Source organism: Macaca mulatta, chromosome 14 (assembly GCF_049350105.2).
Source record: "Macaca mulatta isolate MMU2019108-1 chromosome 14, T2T-MMU8v2.0, whole genome shotgun sequence".
Classification (NCBI taxonomy): Eukaryota; Metazoa; Chordata; class Mammalia; order Primates; family Cercopithecidae; genus Macaca; species Macaca mulatta.
Genome location: NC_133419.1, coordinates 75,532,226 through 75,558,904, shown reverse-complemented (window position 1 = coordinate 75,558,904; position 26,679 = coordinate 75,532,226). Strand labels below are relative to the sequence as shown.

Genomic DNA, 26,679 nt, shown 5'->3' with positions numbered 1-26,679 from the left:
GATAGATGGACAGATGGGTGAGTGGGTGGGTGGGTGAGTGGGTAGGAGAGGGAAGGAATAAAATGAGGGCTCAGGTTGTTAGGGTCATTCTCTAAGAGACAGGCATCCCTTTGTCAAGTAGGGCCTCAACAAAATCCCACTGGGCTGAACATGGCTTCACCATTCCTGTCCAGAATTCCTTCATTTTTTAAAATTTGTTCATTCACTCATTCATTCTTTCTTTTCCCAATGTCTTTTATGAGGATTAAATGCATGACTACACATTAAGTGCTTAGAGCAGTGTCTGGTGCATAGTGAGTAGTGTATGACGCTATTATTACCACACAGGCAATTCCTAAGGGTCTACTGCATGCCAGGCCCTCAAAGTAGGCTGCACTGTAAATTCACCCCCACTTAAAAAAACCCACAGTGACATACAAGCAGGCCCTCACCCCTCTGCGCAGGGCCTACTTCCTGCCCCACTCCTCAGGTCTGCCAGAGACCCACCGGGGCTGGGGCCTGAGGAGCCGGGCGGGGTGGGGGACTAGCAGCTATCCTGGGGTGCTGGGGCATATCCTGCCTGATGAAGGCCTGTGGGTGGGCCCCAGCGCAAAGCAATGCAGAGGCTCACGTCCCATTCCTGCCCAGCCCTGCTGCTCTTACCGGGGCTGGTGTTGTCGTAACGGTATGGCTCTGAGATGAAGTGCGGGAGAGTCATGAGCAGGCCCGCCAGGGCCACAAGGATAGCCCCATAGCCAATCATTCGTGGTCGGTGCACCCGGCTGCCAAAATAGCTCACAAACACAATCAAGGCTGTGTTCCCCACCTGCAAAGGGACCAGGAGACCCATTAAGGTGGAACAGTGCCCAGGGCTGGGGGCCTGCACCATCCTTGTCTCTATCTCCAACTTCGGTATGCCCATCTGAATAACGGACTGAATAAAAATCATCTGGGTCTCTCTCCTGGGTCCCCCTCAGAAGGGCCGCACTGCCCCCTTAGAGGAGAAAAATGAGGGCAGAGCGGAGAAATCTAGGAGTTCAATTCCATTTTTGAACACAGATTGGACTCCATGTTAGAACATGAGGAGGATGGGCCATCAAATGAAGGGATTTTGAGTTTCAGGAATGTCATAAACAAAGTCTAAAGCCAGGTCAAGGCTTGGATTTTTTTTTTTTTTAGACAGAGTTTTGCTCTTATTGCCCTGGCTGGAGTGCAGTGGTGCAATCTCGGCTCACTGCAACCTCCTCCTCCTGGGTTTGAGCAATTACCCTGCCTCAGCCTCCCAAATAGCTGAGATTACAGGCACGTGCCACCATGCTTGGCTAATTTTTGCATTTTTAGTAGGGATGGGGTTTCACAATGTTGGCCAGGCAGATCTCGAACTCCTGACCTCAAGTGATTCACCCACCTCGGCCTCCCAAAGTGCTGGGATTACTGGTATGAGCCACCGTGCCTGGCCTAAGGCTTGACATTTTGAGCCTTAGGATCACGATCCTAGGATGTGAGTTCAGGAGGGGACTTCAGAGCTTGCAGGGCAGGAACAGTCTCTGCACCATGAGCAGGGAGCGCATTGGCTCTGCTGCTTATTGGTTGGTAACGGTGGGTGAGTCCCAGACCCTCCTCGCTGGGGGAGTGGGGCAGTGTCGGTGGGGGAGCCAGGGAATGGCTGACCCTGGAAAGGACAGCCACACTCCACAGTGGCCAGACCCTGGAAAGGACAGCCACACTCCACAGTGGCCAGACCCTGGAAAGGACAGCCACACTCCACAGTGGCCAGACCCTGGAAAGGACAGCCACACTCCACAGTGGCCAGACCCTGGAAAGGACAGCCACACTCCACAGTGGCCGGACCCTGGAAAGGACAGCCACACTCCACAGTGGCCAAACCCTGGAAAGGACAGCCACACTCCACAGTGGCCATATCCATAGATAGGGCCCTAAGGCCCAGAGACAGGGGAGTGACTTGCCCAAGCTCCCAGAGCAGGGTAAGGACTTTCCCCTCCCACCTCTGATGCAGGTGCTGAAGAGGATCCGGGGACACTGCAGCTGGACAGCCTTGAGTTGTGAGGAATATGACACAGTGAGGAATATGACACATTACCCAGGGGGAGAATTTCATGGGAATCTGCACGGGGGATGGGGAGAAAGACAACTTTCTTCAGGGTAAAAACATCTGGCAGGGGAAGGACTGAAGGACTGGGACACAGCTGGACTCTGATCTCCAAATCCACCCAAAGCAGCTCATCTGCTCCTCCCTGCTTGGCTGTGGGCCCCACAGGCCTATGAATCCCCGGGCAGTTCTAAGGACAGACACCCTGCACCACGGTATCCCTCCCCCAACCACCCTAAGGCCCAGAGGTTCTGCTCTTGATGCAGTTTAAGCCTCTCTCACTACCGTTGAAGTGGCTTTCTTTGATTCCTTCCTGGGACAGGCAATAACTGGGTGCCTGAAAAGGTAAAGGATGCCAAAGGGGACTGGGTGGATATGGGGACCCTGGCTAGCTGTGAAATATCCCTGGACCTGACACAGTAGAGGTTCCCAAGGAGAGACAACCAAGTCCAGGTCCTAGAAGACAGCTGCAAACGCTCTGAGGTTTCAGGCAGGCGCTGGGACAGGGGTTGCCTGAGGGCACTGGGAGGGGAAGGCCTTAAGGTGGGGTAGTGAGAGGGAAGGTTGGTGGAAGGTGCGGTGCAAGTCTCCCTCAGTGTCCACCCCTGTGGCTGGGCGGGGCCTGTACCTCGTTGAAGGAGACCAGCAGCCCCGACGTCTGGCTGGAGAGGCCGAAGCGCTTTTCCACTGTGGAGATGGAGCTCTTAAGGTAGCCGGAGATCATGAGCTGCGCCAGCTGCAGCAGACTGTGGCACAGGACGAACAGCTGTAGGGGGACCGGGAGGCAGGCAGAGGTGGGCAGTGCAGGGGGAGACAAAGAGAGGGAAGGAGGCAGACAGAGCACCAAGGAACAGAGATGGGGGAGCAGAGTCACAGAAAGAGATAGAGAGCGGGAGAGTGACCAACAGAAGAGAGACAGAGAGAGACCAAAGGAGACAGGCAGAGGAGGAGGGAGGGGAGAGAAAGACAGAAAGGGAAGAAAGGCCAGAGGAGGTGGGGGGTAGAGAGAGATGGTGATTGGTGTAGCTCACAGCTTCTCACACAGGACTAAAAACTAGAAAAGCCATCCTGAGTACACTCCAGGGACCTGGGGGCTGTTGAAGAGCCACAAGACCAAGAGTAGGGTCTTCCCGTGGCCAGGAATGGTGGGAGCCCCTTTGGCTCTCAGAGCCCCCCTTGGCTGGGCTGGGCTTTCCTCCCAGTTCCACCATCCTGCCCCTTTCTCAGGGAAGCTATCCCAGATTCACCCAGATCCTTCTCCATCCCACCCGCACTAGTCCTCTCCCAGAGTGACACTGTGAGGCCACCTGCACACATTGAACGCTACCCCAAACATCCCAGCCTGCCTGGAGTCTCCTCCTGAAAAACTCTAAGAGAATTCCTAAGAGAAGAAAAACTTCAAATGATTAAAAAATAGAGTATTTATGACAGAGCTTAATATATTCACTCTGTTCTGAGTCTCAGTTTCCTCATCTGTACAATGAGGACAACAGCCTGAGTTCCCAGGAATATTGTGAGAACTAAATAAGATCACGTGTGAGGGCACCCGGCACAGGGCCTGGCACCCAGTGGGCTCCAGTGGACGTTGGATGTTCACAGCTGCCCTTGGTGGAGCCAGGACTCCCAGTATCCACATAGGTTCGGGATCCCCAGGGTACTTCTCTATTTCTCTGGGAAAGTGGGAAACAAGGGGTGCCTCATCCTGTACTCCTCCAAGAGCACCCCTTTCCTCCCTGGGAGGAGCGAACACATACTGGCCACCTTCCATGTGCCCGAAACCCAGCTGAGTGCTTTTGTAGATCATCCCTTTGATCCTCACAGCCACCCATTGTATAGATGAGGAAACTGAGGTTCAGAGAAAGTCTTCCTTGGCATTACACAGCCAGTACGTGGCAGAGCCTGCTCTTTTAGACTCAGAGTCCCCTGCCAGGCCCTGAGAGGTACCTTGATGTTATGGAACACACTTGGCCGCACGTCCTGAGAGTCTGGGCTGGCTTTGCCTCCAGGTGTGTTTTCTGTGCCCATCGTGGCCTTGGTTTCCTTGTCTGGTACCTGGGGTCCCTCACCCGCTGGCCCTGAGGGACAGAAAACCAGGGAAGGAGAATAGATAGAATCCCAGAGAATGGCCCTGGCCTGATCAGGTAGCCCTAGACCTCAGAACCAAGGTCTTTCAGGGGGAAGGGTTCTTAGTGGTTGATGAGAATCTGAGAATCAAATCACCTTCAGCCTTCCTCATTCTTAGGTCACAGTTCTGGAAGGGACTTTCCTAAAAGGGTGTGTGTCCCTGTGCCCCTACTGACCCAATGCCTACTGGGTACCTATTTCACACTTCACTCTGCTCCCAGCAAAACTTCCCTTCTGGGGAGAAGTTGCTGACCTCCCCATACAGCAAACTTGCAAGTAGTGGCCCCTGCGGGAGGGTGAGCCGTGCACATTCTCAGCCTGCCTTGGGTTGTGAGACAGCCTGTGCTCTTGGAGACTGAGTCTGGGCCTGGGACTGTCTGGTTCAGTCTAGGATCAGAGGTCTGGAGCCAGGGGCAGGGTCAAGGCTAGGTCCATAGTCAGGGAATAAAGGCTTTTCTGCAGTGTATTGGAGTAGATTCCAACCCCTGCACAGGGAACCCCTGTGCATGTCATCACAGAGCTAACCAGCCTATCCCCACATCACACCATCAGACCATGTTGCTGGTCAGGGCAGAAAGGGCCCTCCGAGCTCGTCTCATTTAACACCCTTGTGGACAGAGGCCCGTGGGGTGATAACTGAGGACACAGAGCTGTCTTGGACCCTCGACCTCCTTTACGCATGTTGGTTTTCCTCACATGGTAACTATGGTAACCCTCAGTATCTCACTCACTGCAATGAGAGGAAAGTTCAGCCCCTTCAGAGGCATCTCCCAGGGTCTCCTGAGCTCACTCTCAGTGGGGAGCCTGGAAGTCCAAACTTCAGACTCCACCCCTCCATTTAGACTGAAACCACCTGCTCTTCCTGGCAGCCCTGGCCTCCCTGGCTTTCCTCCCCTCCTGCGGCTTCACTTCCTGCCGGAAGCCTCCATTGTTTTATGTCCCTCTCACCACCGGCAGGAGTTTCCTCTCACTCAGCATGCTCTTTCTGGAGCCTGAAAATTGACCTCAGGATTCCTCCTGACCTGGGGGACTCTCACTGTATCTCTAGGGCTGAAAGACAAACTCAGGGAGGGGGCTACAGAGGCCCTGAACCACCACAGGTGAAGTTTTTGTGCTCCTCTTACAGGGTACCTGGGAACCTGAGGATTTTTAAAATTGAGATGTAATTTATAGTCATAAAATCCACCTTTTAAAAGTGCACAATCCAGTGGGTTTTAGTATATTTACAAAGCTGTACAACTATCTCCACTATCTAATTCCAGAGTATTTTCATTCCCTCATAAGAAGTCCCGTACCCATCTGTAGTCACCCTCCATTCCTCCCTCTTCCCTGCCACTCATCTACTTTTTGTCTCTATGAATTTGCCTATATTCTGAACATTTCATATAAATAAAATCACACAATATGTGGCCTTTTGTGACTGGCTTCTTTCACTTAGCATAATGTTTTCATGTTTCAGGTATTACAAACATTCATGTACAAATTTTTATGTAGATATACATTTTCAATTCTCTTGGGTATATACCTAGGAGCAGAATTGCTGGGTCATACGTTCATATAAAATAATTCTGTGTTTAACTATGTGAGGAACTGCCAAACCATTTTCCACAGTGGCAACACCATTTTACACTCCCTCCAGCAATGTTCCAATTTCTCTACATCTTTGCTAGTACTTTTATTGTCTGTCTTTTCAATTATAGCCATCTTCATAGAGTACAGGTGGTATCTCAGTGTGGTTTTGGTTTGCATTTCCCTAATGACTAATGATGTTGAGAATCTTTTCATGTGCCTACTGCCACTTGTATATCTTGCTTTGGAGAAACGTCCATACACACAGGTTGAGGAATTTGGCTGAGGAAATGGAAGTGCGTGTGGCTAGGGAGGAGTCCCTCTTGGGGGCATAAACACTCAGAGGAAGCAAGGAACTGTTGAAACAAAACTGACACCTGACAGGAGTAGATGGGAAATTGGCCTAGGGAAGAGGAATGTCATGGGACATTCAGTGGGAGTCACTTTAAAGGCAAGGAGGAAGTAAGGCAGTTCAAAGCAAAGGCGCCCAGAGGAGGTGGAGGGGACCATTTCTAAGCCTCAGCTCCTCTCACTAGCAGCAGTGGGTTACCTGCTGTAGTCTGGGCTCTGTGCCACAGGCTTTCTGTGCACTGGCCCATGAACCCTCTCCACAGCTCTGTCCCTTTGGTGTCTTATTATCTCTATGCTTCCGATAAGGACACCCAGGCTCAGAGGAACTAGCTTTGCTGGTTAGTATTGGTCCCAGGACTCAAGTCCAGGTAGGTGTTAAACCCAACGTCACTCAATGCTCCTTGTACAAGTTTGACAAGGGGAAGAAGCACAGTGCTTTTCTCTGTCCTGGCCCAGCCAAACCTAGCAGGTCACTTCATAGGTAGCAGTGCCAGTCCACCAAGGGGCCAAGCCAACCAGATGAGAGAGCGGGAGCTGAGGTTGGGAGCAGAAGTCCCTGACCTGGAGCCCCAGCTCTGAAGGAAACCCAAGGAATGGATGGGGCAGAGGGGTGGAAGGCCTGTGGGCTGGCTCAGAACATGAGGCCCCCAGCTCCAGGCCAGACCCTGGATCCTCCATTTGGCTTCCTGGGTATACTGGAGACATTCTTGCTGTGCCCCAGCCTGTCTAGCCCCAGTTCCAGCCCCACAGCCTCTCACCTGCCCACTCATGGAACATGCTCACCTGCCTCAGGTGAGCTCCCACTCCAGCCTCACTTCTGGCTCTCCCTGAAGCTTCAATCCCGGCCTCTTCTGTCAAGACTCAGAGCCTTCCTGGGATTACTTTATCCTTTAGAGATATGGCTGTTTGTGGAGGGCAAAGTCCACAGCCTGTGCCTCTGGGCAGGGGAGGGAAGCACTGGCTACATTCCTCCTGGCTCTGAGAGGTGCACGAGTCATGTATTTGGGGGGTCAGTCGGTCACTGAATGGGGCTTGTCAGGCAGGCTGTCCACCCCCTCCAAGACTTTCTTGTGGGCTGGGGTCTCTACTGATGCCCTGACAGCAAACCTTTGCCTCCCTGACTCAGGGCGGCACTCCCCTTGGAAGGATGGTCAAGTCCAGGGCTGCATGTCCTCCTGTGGAAGGGCACTGAGGCCCTGCCCTGTTCTATGGGGCCTTTGTCAGGGGCCACCCCTGACAGGAGAAGGGGATGGCCATGGGACTGAACCTGGGCTGGGCTGGCAGTCGCCTGTGGGAATGAGGGGACCTGGGGCAGGGAGCCAAGCCCTAGTTTAAAACACCCAGTCTCTCTCTCTCCCAGGTGGGCAGCTAAGTTTTGGGATCCCAGGTAGGCCAGGTGGCTCCAGGGGCTAGGGACCCGCAGCGGGTCTGTGTGCCCGACTGTCAATCAGTCACTTGGCTGATCACTCGTGCAGGCACACTGTGTCCACCTGCTGGTAAGCCAGCCAGCCAGCGGGCCACTGTCTTTCAGGAGAGCTGTCCGTTCAGACCGTCAGTCAGCCACCTGCCTGCAGCTCCTCATAAGACAGTCAGACAGGTTCCTGAAAGTCTGTCAGCCACAAACTTCATTTCCCATGTGTCTGGTCAGTCGGAGACTCCCCCTTCAAGGCTGCCCTTCATGGGTAGAGTCAGCATTCTCCACACCACTGGAGTCTGGGTAATGAGGAGCAGGGTTTCAGAGATCAGCCTGACTGCAAGGACTACCTTCCTTTACCTGTTCTCTGCGGGAAAGGCCCGGGATTCTGCTTCCTTTGGCTGCCTCCCAGCTACAAAGGGCAGATCTCAGGGAAATGTGAGGCTGAGAATAGGCTTTAAGGCCTCAGACCTGGGTTGGAATCCCAGCTGTGCTACAAGCCCATTGTGTGAGCCTGGGCACATCCCTTGAGCTTTCTGAGCCTCAGTTTCCCCATTTGTAAGGTGAAGATAACAGTATTTACTGATGGAATTCAGGACACACTACTCCCCAAATATGGCACCTTGGCCACATTTGAGAAAACAGTAGAAGCAGGTCATAAAACTTAGGATAGTCACACCGCTCTGACCTTCTCCCGCCTTTCACCCTGAAACAGGTCGTAAGATCCTCATTTGAGAGTTACTCTCTTTCTACCTGGAGAAAAGAAACAGCCTTAACTTTGAAGACGCAAGGACACAGAGAAGAATCTGAACAAACAGGCCTTGCTAGATTTCCCCAAGTTTATCACCATTAACACACACCCTCTTTGTGCAATACTTCTCCGCAACTATATACTTCTTCATCAAACTTGGCATAAAAAGTCACAAGTTTTTGACATTTTAAGCTAGATGATTAAAAAATAATAAACCAGCCTGGACAACATGGCGAAGCCTCATCTCTACTACAAACACAAAAGATTAGCCAGGTGTGGTGGTGCATGCCTGTAATCCCAGCTACTTGGGAGGCTGAGGCAAGAGCCCAGGAGGTAGAGGTTGCAGTAAGCCGAGATCATGCCACTGCACTCCAGCCTGAGCAACAGGGTGAGACCCTGTCTCAAAAAATAAATAATTAAATTAAATTAAATTCAAAATAATAAAAACTAAAAAAGTTAAGAATACACGGGTTTTCCCATTTCTTTGGGTCTTCATTTCTGAAGGCCCCCGTGTCATGGAAAACTTACATTAAATAAATTTGGGCCAGGTGCAGTGGCTCACGCCTGTAATTCCAACACTTTGGGAGGCTGAGGTGGGAGAATTACCAAGCCCAGTAGTTCCAGACTAGCCTGGGTGACATGGTGAGACCCCATCTCTATGTAAAAATAATAATAATTAAAGTAAATCAAAATTTTAAAAGCCAAATAAATTTGTATGCTTTTCTCCTGTTAAGTTGTCTTTTGTTATAGTGACTTCAGCCACCAGCCTAGCAAAGAGTGAGGACAAGAAATCTCTTCTCCTCTATACGACCTCAAAGAGGTAAGGCCTCTGGGGCAGCTGGCCTGACATATAGGTGGCCCTTGCTCTCCTTTCCCGGGGGCCATTGCTCTCTTTTCCTGATAAATATTCAAGCACATCTGAGGCAATCGGCCCAGCTGGACCCATCCCCTTCCACACACACCTGGTCTTCCTCCAGGTAAACCCCTCCATCCTGACATCGCCATTCATCCATCTCTGGATCATCTCTTTCCCTCTCTCATTCAAGCCGTAACCAACCACAGGACCCAAGGAACTGGACCCCTTCTCTCCAGGCACACTCACTGGCTAGGAGGCAGTGATACAGGCTTGAAGCCCCCGGCTACAATGCAGGGACTATAATCCCACCTTCCTGGTGCAGAAAGCATCTCCTGAGGATGAAAACCATCTATCCCCACATTCAGCCTGAGCGCTAAAAACCCCAAACTGTACCTTACACATCTACATACACATGATGCTATTTGCTATTTCACTGTCTTCATTAGCAATTTTTTTCCTCTTCCTAGACTGTCCGTCCAAAGCAAATGGTTTGATTGTTCTTTAGAGAAACTTCCTGAAAGATGGATCAGCCCTTCAAAGGAAGAGGCTGTGGCCCTCAGATTCTCAGACTCTCTCCCCACAAAATCCAAAACCATTGAATTGAGATTCTTACCCATCTCCATCTCCATCTTCATCTTGAATAGGGGTTGGGTAAAGTAAGGCTGAGACCTACTGGACTGCATTCCCAAACAGTTAGGCATTCCAGGTCATGGAATGAGATAGGAGGTCAGCACAAGGTACAGGTCCTAATGACCTTGCTGATAAAACAGCTTGCAGTAAGGAATCCAGCTAAATCCCACCAACACCAAGATGGCAATGAGAGTGGCCTCTGGTTGTCCTCACTGCTACACTCCCACCAGTGCCATGACAGTTTACAAATGCCATGACAATGTCAGGAAGTTACCCTATATGGTCTAAAAAGAGGAGGCATGAATAATCCACCCCTTGTTTAGCATATCATCATGAAATAACCATAAAAATGGTCAACAAGCAGCCCTCGGGGCTGCTCTGTCTATGGAGTAGCCATTCTTTTATTCATTTACTTTCCTAATAAATTTGCTTTCACTTTACAGACTCACCCTGAATTCTTTCTTGCACGAGATCCAAGAGCCCTCTCTTGGGGTCTGGATCCAGACCCCTTTCCGGTAACACCAGCAGCAGATGCTGGGCAATCCATTCCTCATGATAATGGCAGACGCCCCCCTCCAGAAGTGTTGGGGTGGGAGGCAGCCAACTTCAAGGCTACAAAGCCCTGCCTTGGGCCCTTCCTACCTCCTGAGTTGCCTGAGATTCCCTGGGCCTGCAGACACCCCTGCCAAGCTCCCGCAGCCCAGCTCATCTCTCATCTCTCCCTCCATAAAACCCCCTCCCAGGCCAATTTCCGCTGGTCACTCTCTTGCATTACTTATGTTTCCCTCTTCTCTGCCTGACTAGGCAATAAATTCCCCCAGGGCAGACGTTGTCCTGTACTCCCCCAGTCCTGGTGGATCATGTTAGTTCCCTGCTGAAACCCTCTGGGTGAGAAGACTTTGGATTCAAAGATTTGTTTTGTCATGACGTAGCTGTGTGACCTAAGACAGCTTATTTAGCCTCTCTAAGCCTGTTTTCTTCTCTGTGAGTTAGTGAGCAGTGTCTATCTCCCAGTGTTTTTATTACGATTAAAGGAAAATGTCCTATGCCTGATATACTGTGGTCCTCAACAATGGTTAGCCCCTCCCCAACTCCCAGCTCCATCTGCAAACTGTGAGTATAGGCTCAGCCCCAAGGAGGTCAAGGTTAGTGGAAGCCAATCCCATCCCATGTACCCCCCACCCTAGTGAGCATGTGTCCCTCGTCCCCAGCAAACCACTTATCTTTTGAGGCCTGGCTCACGCCTGGCCTCATGGTGGCTCATGCCTGTAATCTCAGCACTTTGAAAGGCCGAGGCATGTGGATCACCTGAGGTCAGGAGCTGGAAACCAGCCTGGCCAACATGGTGAAACCCTGTCTCTACTAAAAATACCAAAACTAGCCGAGCGTGGTGGTGTGTACCTGCAATCTCAGCTACTTGGGAGGCTGATGTATGCGAATTGCTGGAACCTGGGAGGCCGAAGGTGCAGTGAGCCGAGATTGTGCCATTGCACTCCAGCCTAGGCAACAAGAGGGAAACTCCGTCTCAATAAAACAACAAGATTGTTGAATTGAACTAAACCAAATGAAGGGGAAGAGAAGGCTGGAGCATGGGGTCTGTGGGTGGGGACTGCGGTGGTGCACATGAGTTGGGATGGGGGCAGCATGAGGGCCCTGAATGTTCCAGTTCCTTGTTTGGCCTGGCCCAGCACTCTGGAGGAGAGGGAGTCAAAGGCAGGAAGGGGGAATGTCTCCAGGCATTGGGCTTGGCTGTCATATTTGGGAAATTCCTCCCAGCAGGACCTTGGGTGGTCTGCTGGGAGGACAATAGCATGCTTGAGGTCCAGCTTTGTGAGACTGCAGCTGTTGTTTCTTGAAGGAGATCTGGCAGGGTCGCAGAGGGGCCAGGCAAACTTTCTGGTGGTTTCCCAGCTCAGTCAGGGACCCTGAGTTGGGACTTTCTGTTCCCAGTTGTAACCCTGGCTACCCCATCTAGACCTAGGATGACCTAAAAAATGGCAACTACAGCCTGGGAGGAGGGTCTCCCTAGGCCTAAAACAAGGAGCCAGAGGCTCAGAGATATGCAACTATGGCTCAAGGCTATGCTCCATCCGCTCCATGTGATCCCAGCTAATCTCTCTCTGTACTTAAATTGATCCTTTAAGGGGTCCATGTTATCCCATCTCACTCGGATCATGAATCTCTAGTCCTCCAAACACAAGGTGACCCTGGGGTCTAGAGAGGACCTCAGGGCAGGCTTCCTGCAGAGTCAGCTCCCTCAGGCCTATGTTCACCAGGCACAGGCTGGGAACATTGGAGCCTTCAGTACAGACTTGTCCAGAAAGAGGGGAAGAATAGGCCAGGAAGGCCTCTGTTACCAGTGGGGGGCTCCAGTTTGAGCCCCAGCTCTGTTGCCGAGTAGCTGCATGGCCTTGGGCAGGTAACAGAGCTCCTCCTGGCTTTTGTTTCCTCATTTGGTTTTGATTTTTTGTTTTGTTTGTTTTTTTTTGAGACGGAGTCCTGCTCTCATTGCCCAGGCTGGAGTGCAATGGTGCGATCTCGGCTCACTGCAGTCTCCGCCTCCCAGGTTCAAGCAATTCTCCTGCCTCAGCCTCTGGAATAGCTGGGACTATAGGTGCCTGCCACTACACCCAGCTAATTTTTTGTATACTTTTTTTTTGTAGAGATGCAGTTTCACCATGTTGGTCAGGCTGGTCTCGAACTCCTGTCCTCAGGTGATCCCACTGCCTCGGCCTCCCAAAGTGATGGGATTAGAGGTGTGAGCCACCATGCCCGGCCACCCTCATTTGTGAAATGGGCCCAGAGTGCTTCGTCATCATAAAAGTGCTGCACATGGCTGGGCGTGGTAGCTCATGCCTGTAATCCCAACACTTTGGGAGGCTGAGGCGGGTGGATCACGAGGTCAGGAGTTCGAGACCAGCCTGGCCAACATGGTGAAATCCTGTCTCTACCAAAAATACAAAAATTAGCTGGGCGTGGTGGCGAGTGCCTGTAATCCCAGCTACTCCGGAGGCTGAGGCAGGGGAATCGTTTGAACCCGGGAGGTAGAGGTTGCAGTGAGCTGAGATTACGCCATTGCACTCCAGCCTGGGTGACAGGGTGAGACTCCATCTCAAAAAAAAAAAAAAAGTACTGTACACATGAGTGGGGTTATTATGAAAGTTCCCAGGCCACAGATTCTCTGGGCCACTGAAGCAGGGCCGCTTCCTCCTCAGATACTTTCTATAGCTCCCAACTGCCTTTAAGACAAAGTCCATGTGCCTAACCTGGCATACACGTTCCTTGTGACTGGGCCCCATCAGCTTCTTTGGCTTAACTTCCCACGGTGTTGCCAGTGGCCCCCGCTCCTCCAACGGTACTGGGCAGCTCACTAGCTCCACAGACATGCAGTGTAGTCACTTTTCTAAGCATTTGCAGTGCTATCTCCTTCCCTGGCATGCTCACCCTGTATGGGATTGGTGGAAGGGAAGAGAAAGCCCCAGGGCAATGGCATGGAGAGGAAGAGCTCCGGTACCAGGCAGACCTGGGGGCTGGCCTCCACCCTGCTGTTTACTTTGGGGTGAGCTTGGACTTTGCTTGCCCCCTCCGAGCATCAGTTTCTCACCTATTAAAAAGGGGAGGACATTTCACTGGGTTCTCTTAAAGCCAGTGATGCAGTGCTGGAATTTGAACCTGGGACTGCTGGTTCTTTCCCTCGCCCCACCTGTCTGCCCTAGAATGGCTTACATTTGAACACAGATGGGCTGCAGAGAGGAACAGCAATACCGGAAACAAGAAGGGATGAACCTCTAAGAGAGGGTCAACAAACAGCATATGGGAGAGGTTACCCCCAGCTGGAAGAATCTGGAACGGCTTCCTGGAGGAGTTGGCATTTCGAAGAGTTGGAAAACAGGGCGAATGTCACCAGGATGGGATGTGGGCAGGGGCTTCCTGAGCAACGGTGAACAAGCGGGAAAATGAAATCTTTGCGTCACACCATGTGTGTGTCAATGGCTGTCCTGGCACTGGCAGGGAAACTGCTGCCTAAGAGGTATGTGGTGAGTTGGTGAAGGGGCTCTGCTGGAGCCAGATCTGACCTTCACTCCTCTCTGGTGTCTGCCCTGACTGGGACAGCTTCCCCCTCTCCCCTGGGGACTCTTCGCAGGCTGCAGGCTTGGTATCCTACCCCACCCGCATTCCTACACCCCTCAGAGTAGTGTGGTGAGCCTGGCCACAGCCCAGAATGGGTCTCGGGAAGCAAGGCTAGAGGTGGCACCTGATGGCCCACCGGGCAGATGCTGGGGTCAGCTTCCTGCTGTCTGTGTGGGAAGTCAGGGGGCACCTGGAGAATATTCCAGAACTGGGCCCTGCAGGGATCAGAAAAATAGTCCTGGGGGGACTTGTGGGGGGGTACAGTGCAGCCAAAGTCTCTAGTTAGTTCCCACACCCCCCAGCTCTCCATCCCTCCCATCCACACTAAGCCAAAGCTGATGGGGAATTTGGTTTGTCAATGGCCCATTCACATCGCCCCCCCCACCAAACCATCCCACCCAAACTGACTTCATTCACATCTGTCCTGTGAGGTGCCCTGAGAGGAGGCATCTATCCCACCCTTCCTGCCATGCTGCAGTCCCCAAGCCGTGGCTGCGTTCTCCTGGAGTCCCTGCAGCTGCGCCTCAGCTGGGCTGTCTCCATGGCCTATAAAGCCCTCCCTGCTGGGCTCCTGGGAGCAAGTGGGGCCTTGCCCAAATGGCGGTGAGGCTCACACAGCCCAGGGGAGATTCAACAGCTGGGAAAGAGGCCAAAGGTGACTGCTATAGGGCGTCTAACCTGGAGTTCTCCCAGTCCAAAGATCCTTTGTTTCTTCTACCCACACTGACTTCCCAGGAAATGCTGGGCCAGGTGCTCTGTTCCCAGAAACACTGGCCTCGCTTCAGGGCGTTTCCTTGTCACCCTGCAGGCAGAGCTTCAAGACCTTTTTCCTCCAGCCTCCTCCCCTCTCCACAGTAAGAGACCTCACTGTGCAGAGACCCATGCAGGTCTCTGCAGGTCACTCTCAATCCCCTGGTCTTCCGGGTGGATCTTCTGACTGCCTGCAGGTCTGTCTGTAGCTCTCCGGCACCTGTCCCTGTCTGATTCTCTTTCCTGCTTTGTCTCCTTCGTCTCTGTCTCTCGCAGTCTCTGCTGCAGCCCTCTCTCCAGGTTTGACCTCCCTACCTTTCCCTGCATTCTCCTGCTGACACCTGTTGATACTGCATTCTCCGACCTGTGTGCCTCTTTGTTTGAGCCTGCCTGTCTGCACTGTCTAACTACACTGTTCTCTTTTCCTCGGCTCTGTCTGTCTCTGTCTCCTTCGAGAGGGGAAACAGGGCTTGATGAGGGGGTCAGGGGCCTGTCTTTCTGTTGTCCTGTAAGTCTCTGTGTCATCAACAAGGTTTGGCTGGGTTCCCTGGCTCCAGCTGAGTAAATAGTGTCCCTTTCTGCTCCTCCAGTCACCCACTCATTCATTTAACACACTTTACTGAGCTCTGGCCATGTGCCTGGCTCTGTGCCAACAGCTGTGAGCACCTATCCCACCCACTCTGGCTCTATGGCCTCACCCTTTTCTCTGGGAACATGTTCCCCAGGCTCACTCTCCATGCGCCTTCCTTACTTTGTCTGGACTTACCTATCCTGGGTCCCATGACTGCTGCAGTGCAGTGAGCTCCAGCCCCTAATTCAATCTCAGGACCTGGAGCTTAGCAGGGGAGAGGAAGCAAATCTTCTCGGGGGCTCCTGGAGACAGCAGCAGGTGAGCCACAGCAGGGATGCAATAATGGTGGGAGCTCCAGACACTGGGTCAGTTCCTCTTGGGCCACACAGGACATGAGATTTGTCCAGGCACAGGTTAGGGAGTCCTCCTCAAACTCAACCCCAAGTGTCTCCAAGTATCTGTCTCCCTGGATCACTTGCTCTTTCTGTCTCTCCCTTGCCCTGGCTCCACAGTTGTGTAGGAGGTTGGATTTATTCAAGTCCAGCCTCTCTGCGAGGAGGAAGCTGTGCCCCGCCTCCCTGAGGCTCAGCCTCAGCCTGTCCTTTTCCAGACTCTTGCCTCTGCATTTCCCTTAGGTATTTTCCCCTGCTCTGTTAGCAGCAGAGAGGTGGGGGCGCAGAGGGGATGTTGATAGGTCTCCCCAAGCTCCCCAACCTTCCACACTCATCCCCCAGTCTCCTCACTGCACTACCATTTTCCACCCGAGCCCTTCTCCTACCAAGCTCTTGTTCCCTTCACAGAACTTTTGTTGCCCTCCCTTGATAGGAGGGCCCCATGGAGAGCCCTTGTTCCTCCATCTAGCAGTTGTCCTCTTTCACTGAACCCCTGCCCCCCTCAAGCCTATGTCCCCTCTCACTAAATCCCTCATCTCCTCCCTGAGGTCCAAGGATCCAGAGCAAGAAGTGGCTCTGTCCACTAAGTATCCAGTGGCAGCCTGCCTGGGTGGAGCTCATGGTAGAAGGTCCATCAGTTTCAGCCATCTAGGCAAAGGGAGGAGGGGAACAGAATGGAAAATATGAAATTCTCAGCATTTTCTGAACTGAGGACTGAGGATGGAGGTCCAGGAGCCAGACAGATCTGGGTCCCATCTCAGCTGTCATTTGCTGGTCAAGTGATCTCAGACAAGTCCCAGCATCTCCCTGAGTGTCAATTCTCTCATCTATAAAGAAGGGACAGTAATCCCTTGCAGAGCCACTGTGAAGGTTCAGCGAAGGAGAAAGAAGCCAAGCCTGGAGGCCTCTGAAGCTCAGAGAAAGGAGTGGCAGAGGTGGGGCTCAGAACAGGGCAGCAAGGGAAAGCAAATCCACCTTGCCTTTCCCAGCTTGCACAGCACTTTCACACACAAGGCCCCACTGGGTCCTCCCCTTGACACTGTAAGGTCAGGTTATTTATTCCCTGATTTTACAAACAAGGCATTGAGTCTCAGTAACTTGCCAGAGATCACCCAGCTAGTAGGTCGTGGGTGCCTTGAACCTCTAATGCTAGAACCAGGCTTTTCCCTCCACCCAGGCTATCTTCTCTGAAGAAGATCTGGGTTTCCCCAAATCCAAGATACAGAAGCGAACCTGACCCTGTCCCTGAAATAAAGTCTTTTTGCATGGAATGAGGATGTGGGTTTGGAGTCTAACTTTTGGGGTGCAATAACAGAGAAACATACACCAGCTCCACTTGGCTCCTATTTGCTATATGAGGGTGCTAGTAGGAAGTAGGGAATGTGTGAAATAATCACAGATCTCCCTGGCACTCAGGAGGCACTCAATAGATACTTGTTACATGAATAAATGAGTCTTTGAGAAACAAGAAATGTGAGTGCATGACCATTCATTCCACTGCGAAAGGTCAAGAACTGGCTTGGATTAATAGAAAGACCAGATCCTGATGGGTTTGACCCAGGGTCTGACCTGATCAGACCCTACTTAGGAAAACCAAATTGGGTCTGTCTCTCCAAATCCTTCTGATCAACGTCAGCATTGTGAATCCTCACGAAGACTGGCAGAGGTGCAACCTCCCAGACTCCAAATTACAGTATAAAGATCCCTTTAAACTTTCTGGAAGCCCAGTGACCCCCACTTTGGCCCCAGGGCCTGAAGAAGTTCTGTGCATGAAATGGTCTCGGTTGGGGGGGGGGACCAGCTTGTCTGGCTAAGTTTATCTCATTGATCTTTTTGTTTTTGTTTGTTTGTTTTTGAAATGGAGTCATTCTCTGTTGCCCAGGCTGTAGTGCAGTGGTGCGATTTCGGCTCACAGCAGCCTCAGCCTCCCAGGTTGAAGTGATTCTCGTACTTCAGCCTCCCAAGTAGCTGGGATTACAGGCGCACGCCACCACACCTGGCTGATTTTTGTATTTTTAGTAGAGATGGGGTTTCACCATGTTGGCCAAAATGATCTCAAATTCCTGGCCTCAAGTGATCCACCCACCTTGGCCTCCCAAAGTGCTTGGATTACAGGTGTGAGCCACTGCACCTGCCTGGCCTATCTCATTGATCTTTGAGTCAAGCAATGCACACTACCCCCCAGGGCATGGTATGTACAGTAGCCTCTGGTATGAGCAGCTTTCATTTATTACCTCAACTTTCCCAGGCTGGCAAAGCCTGGTCCAAGAATATTCCTGAACTTGAGCTGTGGAACTGCAGCAAGGGTCAGGTACCCAGGAGCCTCTGAGACTTAGGCTAACATGCCTTCAGACCAGCTCCCTGGTGAACCCCATAGTCAGCTCCTGCTATGCGTGGCCCAGGTCTGAGGTTTGACCACACTGTTTTGCACCTGGGCTTTGCCATTTGCCAGTGTGTGGTGTTTGCTGTGTTTTGTTCAAGTATTATAAGAAGGTGCATTTTACAGAGTACCACGATGCATGTGGATCATAACACCATCTGTGGATTCCCACAGTTTATAAAACTTGATGCCTTTTTTAGAGTCCTGTGCCGTTGGCCTAGCCCAATCTGCAAAACTTTGCTGCTTCCAGGGCCTCATAATATTCACAGAGCCCTGTGTCTCGTCTCTTCTTTTTTTTTTTGAAATGGAGTCTCGCTCTGCCACCCAGCCTGCAGTGCAGTGGTGCGATCTTGGCTCACTGCAACCTCTGCCTCCCAGGTTCACGAAATTCTCACGCCTCAGCCTCCCGAGTAGCTGGGACTACAGGTGCCCACTACCTTGCCAGGCTAATTTTTTGTATTTTTAGTAGAGACGGGGTTTCACCGTGTTCGCCAGGATGGTCTCGATCTCCTGACCTCATGATCCACCCTCCTCGACCTCCCAAAGTGCTGGGATTACAGGCGTGAGAGAGCCCTGTGTCTCATGCTAAGCCTGATGTTGTTCATAAAACCTTGGGCTGTTTGCAGAACCTAATCCCTTACCTTCTTCAAGCCAACCCACTTAGGAAAATGCCTTTTGGTAAACCAGGAAAAATAGGAGACTCTTCATTTTATAGAACTATCTGCTTGGGGGTACAAAGGAATAGTGCTGGGCCCAGATTAAAGACCTCAATGCTGGTCTCAGCTCTGTTATAATCCTGCTGGAGGACTTTGGGCTGATCCTTTATCCTCTCTGGGTCGCTGTCTTCCCATCTGTTAAATGGAGATCATGACATCCAACCATCCACCTCAGGCCTGTCCTGAGGATACTGTGAGATTGCCCAGAGGACGGGGTGTGGGCGGGGTGAAAAGGGGAAGAGTGCCCAGAGGCTTCTTCCTGAAAACGGCTCCAAACTGCCACCTCAGCATCTTTGTTCCCACTTCCCTTCTGGCCTAGCAGCCAGGAAGGGGATATCTATAAATGAGCCACGGGCCAGGCAGACAAGCGAGGGCCTCAGCCAGAGCCTCGGCCTTCCCTGCCCCCCGGAGGCCGCCTTGGAGTCAGGCCCTCACTGTGCAGACACACTCCCATGTATGGCTCGTTAACTCTGCTCAGGGAAGGCTATGTCTTCCTTATTTCACCCATGAGGACACTGCTGCTCAGAGAGGCCTCGTGTCTTGCCTGAGGCTACATGTCAAGTATACAGCAGGGGCTGGGATCTGAGCCAAGGACAGCAAGGATGGATGCCTGGTCCTCAGAGGTTGGAGTGGGAAGGAATGTGGAACTCCTTTAATTCAACCTTTCCTTTTTTCAGATTGGTAGATTGAGGCCAGGAGATTGTGGATTCCACAGGAGAGTCACTGTTTATCTCTCCCTAGATAAGCAGGCTTCAGTCTCTCCAGCTGATCGATGAGAAACAGGCCCCATCCTGCCAAGCATTCAGGGCTTCTCCTGTCTTTGTTGGCACAACTTCTCCATCAGGACACAGCTCATCTCCTAATTGTGAGGAGAGGAGCAGGTGTGCAGGCGGGGTGGGTGTTCAGGTTGCACAGCCACCTAACCTCAACACAGCCCCTCGCTCTTCCAGTGCCCCACTCTTGTATAGGCCCTGCCGTGCTCCCTGTAGCAGCTTAAACCCCACCTGGAGCTTTCTCCCTACCTCCAACCACTCCCTGGGGAAGCTGCCTTCCCCAGCCCCCACCTCCAGGCTCTTTCACCCCACAGCAGCCTCATCCTAGTTCCAGCTTCCCCCATCTCCCAGCAGTTTCTGCCTCCAGCCTGTGAGAATACACACTGTGTTGAAAACTGTGTCCCTCCCTGAAAGTGGCATCTCTGTGCCCCAGAAAGTGCATGAGCTTGGGTGTCAGTTTAACCCTGACCCAGTCCAAAGCTCTCTGAGGCTGTTTCTTCATCTGTGAAATAGAGATGAAACGTGACAACTGAAACATCATGAGATCTATACATTTGGAGAGAAGACTTTATTTCTTTTCTTTCTTGCTTTCTTTTTTTCTTTTTCTTTTTTAGAGACAATGTCTCACTCTGTCCCCCAGGCTGAAGTGCAGTGATGCAGTCATGGCCTACTGCAGCTTCCAACACCTGGGCTCCGGCGATTCTCCTGCCTCAGACACCCCAGTAGCTGAGACTACAGGTGCATGCCACCACGGCTGGTTAATTTGGTAAGTTTTTGTGGAGACAGGGTCTCACTGTGTTGCCTAGGCTGGTCTCGAGCAATCCTCCCACCTCAGCCTCCTGAAGTGCTGGGATTATAGGTATGAGACTTACTTCTTATAAAGAGTTACAGCCTACAAGGTGGCCATTCCTTTGGGCTGGGGAGCTCAGTCTTTGGCAGAGTCCAGAGACAGACACTTCAAGGGAGGAGGGGTTAGATAGAAATTTAAGCTGAATGCGTTGCCCAAATACACATATTCAACAGGTTATAGGAGGAGCTATGAATATTCATGAGGTGGTCCTAATGTATGCATATTGAACAAACATGCGTGTTACATATGACTCATGTTCACCTTGGGTTGGAGACTTAACATTTAAATGCATGTATACATCAAAAGGTGAAGCAAGACACGAAGGACTCAAGTGCGGTGTCTATAAACTGGCCAGAACCCATCCATGGTCAGTGGTCTCTTATCGGAAAAAATTCCTGAAATCAGTCTCTAGTCCAATTAGACCTATAGTTATGGCTGGTGGAACGAGCATCAGTTAGTTAGCGTCTGGCGGTGGAGGAGCTGCAAATTGTTTTACCATTGCTTATCTCAAGACCAGGGCTTATTTAGCTGCTAGAGAAAAAGAGAAATGTTGTGGCAGTGAGAACATAGTTTATTCTTTAGTGTATGGGTGTGGGACTTAACCCTTGCCTGGAGTGACCCTAGGTCTTGTTTATAGTTCAGCATCTTATTGCCACAGAGAGTCCATTCTGTCAGTCTTATGATCTCTGTTTTAACATTAATGCTGCTCAGGTGTAGTGTCTAAGCCACAAAAGGGAGGGGGATAAACGAGGTGTGTCTCTTGTCCCTTCATGGCCAAAAACTCAGTTTTTAAAGGTTTCTCTGGGGTCCCCTTGGCCAAGAGGTGGGTTATCCATTCAGTGAATTGGGGGGCTTAGGATTTTAGTTTTAGTTGACACAAGAAACCTCCTGGCAGGACTGTCCTAAACCCTGTTACCTTGCCCGATCTCCTAAGCATGTGGTACAGCTTCTTCCTTCTGGGAGACTGCCCCCAGCCTTGCCCAGTGACCTGGGGCTGGTCACTTGCCCTCTCTGATCCTTAGTGCCATTGTCTGCAAAACGCCTTCCCAGAGCAGTCATACGGCTTGGATGAGCTGATGGATGGATTAGTGCTTCCAAAATTCTGAGAGCTGAGCAGACATGAACCATTATTAATATGGCAGTGATGGTGATGGTGATGACTCTTATAATTCTGGAAGCAGAGGATGAGGAGGAAGTAAATCATGACACGTACGTGCCAGGTCAGCCTGACCTCACCGACAACTCAGGGGAATAAATCACTAGGAAGGCCCCCTGAGGTAGGAGGAAGCTCAGGAGCAACATGGGGACTCTGCAGGTGGGCAGGGGACCACTGTTCACAGTTGCTGTTCTGCAGGTGCTGCAGGACTGCAGCTTGGGCACTCGCTGGCCTTCAGCCCCCAGCCTCGGCTCTGCCACTGACATGCTGGTCAGGTCTCATTCCCTGCCTGGTCCTCAGTTTCCTTATTATAAAACGGTGGAGGGTGGGGGGTGCAGGTGCAGTGGCTCATGACTATATTCCCAGTGCTTTGGGAGACCAAAGCAGGAAGATTTCTTGAGGCCAGGAATTCGAGGCAAGCCTGGGAAACATAGTGAGACCCTGTCTCTACCAAAAATTTAAAAATTAGCCAGGTGTGGTGGCACATGTTTGTGGTCCCAGCTACTGGGGAGGCTGAAGTGGGGAGGATCCCCTGAGCCCAGGAGTTGGAGGCTGCAGTGAGCTATGATCACACCACTGCACTCCAGCCTGGGCAGCAGAGCGAGACCCTGTCTCTAACAAAAAAAAGAAAAAAAAAAAATTTACCGGTGGTTGGGGATGGGGGTGGCGGGGGTTGGGGGAAGAGTGTCATTCTGTTCTGACCCTGTCTTTTGGAGTCTCATTCTGCTCATGGCCCACATGAGCTAATGGCTGTGCCACTGTTTTCCTAAAGTGTCAAGTGTGGGATTACAGTTTTTAATAATGTGTCTCCTTGGAGAGAGGACACGGTAGAGGGGTGGTGCAGCAAAGGCTGGGAGGGACGCCGAGGGTGGGGGCTGGGGATGGGGTAAGGGGGAGTGGCAAATGCGGGATGGGAGCAAGCCCCTGCTCTGCTGTGGATAATTTGGAAGAAGGGCCCTGCTCCCCAAAGACTTTGCAACACTGCCCCCTGGGGGCTGGAGAGGAAGCCTGTGCCCTGACTTTTCCTCTGAGACTTCAGTCAGGGAGGGGACCTTGAAGGATCACTGTCCAGAGGCTGAACTGGGTGGGCCAGAAGAAACCCAGCTAGGGCAGTCATTGCCTGCCTGCCTTCCCCACCCGTCCATTCCACTTCACGAGCCTCTCAAATCTGCAGCCCTGTCCTGGTCTAGCCCACCACCGCTCTTGTCTGGGCCATGTGCTGGCCTCTTTCCCACCTCCAGTCTGACACCAGCCCATCTTCCTGCAAGTCAGAGGGAACTTTCTAACCCTTAAATCCTACCATGCCCCATTCTGTGTAAAACTCTGACCCAGCTCCCAGTGCCCCCAGGAGAGACCATCCTTCTCAGCCTGACACTGAGTGGCCCCTGTCTCTCTGTCCAATCACGTCTTCTGCAGGTCACTATCCTCACTTGCAGATATGACATTACAGGGGTGTTTAGAGCAAAGAAGGCTCTGGGGTAGCACTTTTTGGGTGTGACTGCTGGCTTCCCCCCTTGGTAGCTGTGTTATTTAATTCTTAGTTTGCACTTTTTTTTTTTTTTTTGAGACAGAGTCTTGCTCCATCTCCCAGGCTGGAGTGTAGTAGCATGATCTCAGCTCACTGCAGCCTCTGCCTCCTGAGTTCAAGCAATTCTCCTGCTTCAGTCTCCTGAGTAGGTGGGACTACAGCTGTGTGTCACCACACCTGGCTAATTTTTGTATTTTTAGTAGAGACAAAGTTTCCCCATGTTGGTCAGGTGGGTCTCGAACTCCTGACTTCAGGTGATCCGCCCATCTTGGCCTCCTAAAGTGCTGGGATTACAGGCGTGAGCCATGGTGTCCAGCCTGCAGTACTTTTTAAAATTGTAAAGTATGGCCGGGCGCGGTGGCTCAAGCCTGTAATCCCAGCACTTTGGGAGGCCGAGACGGGCGGATCACGAGGTCAGGAGTTCGAGACCATCCTGGCTAACACGGTGAAACCCCGTCTCTACTAAAAAAAATACAAAATACTAGCCGGGCGAGGTGGTGGGCGCCTGTAGTCCCAGCTACTCGGGAGGCTGAGGCAGGAGAATGGCGTAAAAACCCAGGAGGCGGAGCTTGCAATGAGCTGAGATCCGGCCACTGCACTCCAGCCTGGGCGACAGAGCGAGACTCCGTCTCAAAAAAAAAAAAAAAAAAAAAAAAAAAAAAAAAAAAAAAAATTGTAAAGTATATATAACATAAAATGTTAACATAAAATTCAGTGGCATGAAGTACATCTACATTGTTGTGCAACCATCCTCACCCTCCATCTCCATACGTCCCTCATCTTTCCAAATGGAGACTCAGATTCATGTGTTCTTCATTCCACCTCTGTTTCCTCATCTGACGGATGGAACTAATCACTGAGTGTGCTTTGCACGTGCTTATAGGTGGGTAATAGGTATTCAGGTAATGTTACGATTGTTTTCTTCTCTTGAGGAAGCTGCTCTGGAAAGTCAGTGCAGCAGCACCGCACAGAGTGGTCTCTAGAAACCCACGGCCCACCGCCGCCCGGCTTCATTTCTGTGGCTCGGGTACATTTTCTGAGAGCTGCTGGGGAAGCATACCGCCCATCTCATCTGGGAAGATGAGTCACTTCCTCTGCTGATGGGTTATGAGCCTAGGGATGGGGAAGGCAGGAAGCAGAACACAGGCAGCTGCTTCTCGGCTGGTCGGGGCCTCCGTAGCGGCTCACATAAGAACCATGTGGCCAGGTGGATTCTCTCTGGTGTCTGGACAGGGTAGGACACCCTAACTTGCCTGTGTGCCAACTGTCTCAGGAGGGGCTGGAGCAGGCTAACTTCCTTCCATCAGTGCTGCTTATTCAGAGCACATCAGTTTGCATTTTGCTTGATTCTCTCCTTTTCATATCACACTCCCAACACATCACTCCCCACCATTCTGCGCACACACTTCCAAGATTCACTCACTCCAAATCTTCCTGGCATGTGCGTCTAAAATCATCTCACCTTCTAAGTGGCACTGTCCTTATTTAAATGCATGTCCTTTTTTTTTTGTCCCCTAGGTGGAACTAGGGGAGAGACCAGGCCTCAGGTGTCCCTGATGGATCCTGGTTTCTGGCCTGCTCTCTGACTAGGGGAGCAAGTGGATTTATCCAGCAAACAGGCTGAATGATGGTGTCAGAATCAGAGCTGGGTCCATACAGGATGCTTAGAGGGCCACAGAATCTCCTCCTAAGGGTCCTTCTGCTGGGGACTCCAGTCTCTTCAGTTAAAGACACCAACCATCCTCCAGAAAGAGCCAGGGGTGGCAAGCAGTCAGCTTAAGTGAACCAGTCAAGCCTTTGGAGTAGCTTAGGCTGGAACTCGGCCAACATTAGTTGCGTGGCATGGGGCAGATACTTCATTTTTCTAAGTCTCAGTTTCTTCTTCAAAATGGATGCAACGATTACGACTAATACTCATTATTTGCTAAGCACTATTCTAAGCACTTGTATCAGCTCCGTTAATGCTCCCAACAACCTATTATAACCCCCAATTTACAGATGAGGAAACTGAGGTACAGAGAGACCTGCCAAGGTCACACAGTTGGTAAGAGGCAGACCAGAATCTTAACCTAGACAATCTGGCCCCAGAGTCCAAGCCCCTGAGACGGCACTTAACCGTCTCAAAGGGCAAATTTGAGGACTTAGTCATCATCCACTGGTCCCTAAGCCATGAGGTTGAATACGGAATGAGCCAAGTACTAAGCTGCTGCCTTTGACGGACCCTGGGCATTTTACTTTCCTTGTCAAATCTCAGGTTTCCCTCCTACAACAGGAGGGGCTTGAACCCCAGCTCCGGTTCAGCAAAGAGCTCACCATTTGCCTGGAAACCTGCCCCTCCCAGGTCCCTGTTCTGAGCTCCTCCTGTCTCCTCAGAGTCAGCCCCCATCCCCACAGCCTGTGTGGCAACTCTGCCTTCATATTCCTCTGTCTCTTACTCCCTCTTTTCCCTAAATTCAAAGCCCACTCCTTGTTCCTGTGGAACCCTGCACAGCTTCCTGAATCTTCTGTGACTCCTGTCTCCCTAGTTCTAATCCATCCTCCACATTCTACTGGAGCCATCTTTCCAAACACTAATCTTTTTTTTTTTTTTTGACAGGATCTTGCTCTGTCATTCAGGCTGGAGTGCAGTCGTGCCACCCTAGCTCACTGCAGCCTCAAACACCAGCAATCCTCCAGCTTTAAGCTTCCCAAGTAGCCGGGACCACAGGCTTGCGCCATCATGCACAGCTAATGTTTTTTTATTTTTATTTTTGTAGGGACAGAGTCTTGCTATGTTGCCCAGGCTGGTCTCAGACTCCTGGGCTCAAGTGATCCTCCCACCATGGCCTCTCAAAGTGCTGGGATTACAGGTATGAGCCACTGTGCCCAGCTCCAAACCCTAGTCTTATTGTGCCCAGCCTTTCTCCTCAGAGCAAAGCCTATTTCTTAGCCTAACATTTGCTGCTCATCACCACACACCTATAACCTACCTTACACTTTCATCCCTGGCGCCTGTGTATGCACAGTTCCCTCAGCTCAAATGCCCTTCCTGCCTTTTACCACTGGATAAGCACAGATCCATCCTTCACGTGATAAGGACGACCTCCAATCCCTCCCAGCACCACCCAAGTGTTCTCTGCTTCCTCCTGAAAGAATACGCATGTACTCACAGTCGTATTCTAGCTTTCCACGTGTCCTTGGCTGACGAGCATCGAGCTGGCTGGACATTCCCTCGGGGAGCTTCCCATCAGCCAGTTCCTCTGCCTGCAGCCTTCCTCCTGTTCATTCATCTGAGCTGCTCCAATGCTCCAATGCAAATGGAGTTTTTCTTCCCCTTCTCAGACACTGGACTAAGAATGGGGGCAACCCAGGGTCACCTGTCACAGGACTGGCATAATCCCAAAGAGAAGCTGAGTGCGAGAGTCTCAGGCTTTGCAGGGTGAGAAGCCTCAGAGGGAAAGGCTTCCAGGGAGTGGAATCTCTGTGGCTGTGCGAATGAACTGAGGCACTTGATTTGCAAAGCACTCTCACATAGAGCAGCTCACTAAACCTCACTCGAGCCAATATTGCCGTGATTATTACCCCCGTTCACAAAGAGGAAACAGAGGCACAGAGAAGTGAAGTCACGCGCCCAAGGACACACAGGCCATACTTGGAGCTGAGATTTGA

At 51.5% G+C, this 26,679-nt stretch overlaps 1 protein-coding gene across 10 annotated transcripts in view; it reads right to left on the bottom strand.

Moving 5' to 3' along the window:
• The window catches only part of SLCO2B1 (solute carrier organic anion transporter family member 2B1), a 158,674-nt gene that overhangs the window by 38,014 nt on the left and 93,981 nt on the right, over positions 1-26,679 (bottom strand). For 4 of the 10 annotated variants that reach the window (XM_077960372.1, XM_077960375.1, XM_077960370.1 and 1 more), the window contains 3 exons: positions 4,034-4,164; positions 2,718-2,855; positions 643-805 (listed from right to left, as the gene is read on the bottom strand). In XM_077960372.1, coding sequence (XP_077816498.1) covers positions 643-805; positions 2,718-2,855; positions 4,034-4,114 — 382 coding nt within the window. In that variant the 5' untranslated portion in view covers positions 4,115-4,164. 10 annotated transcript variants of the gene reach the window in all.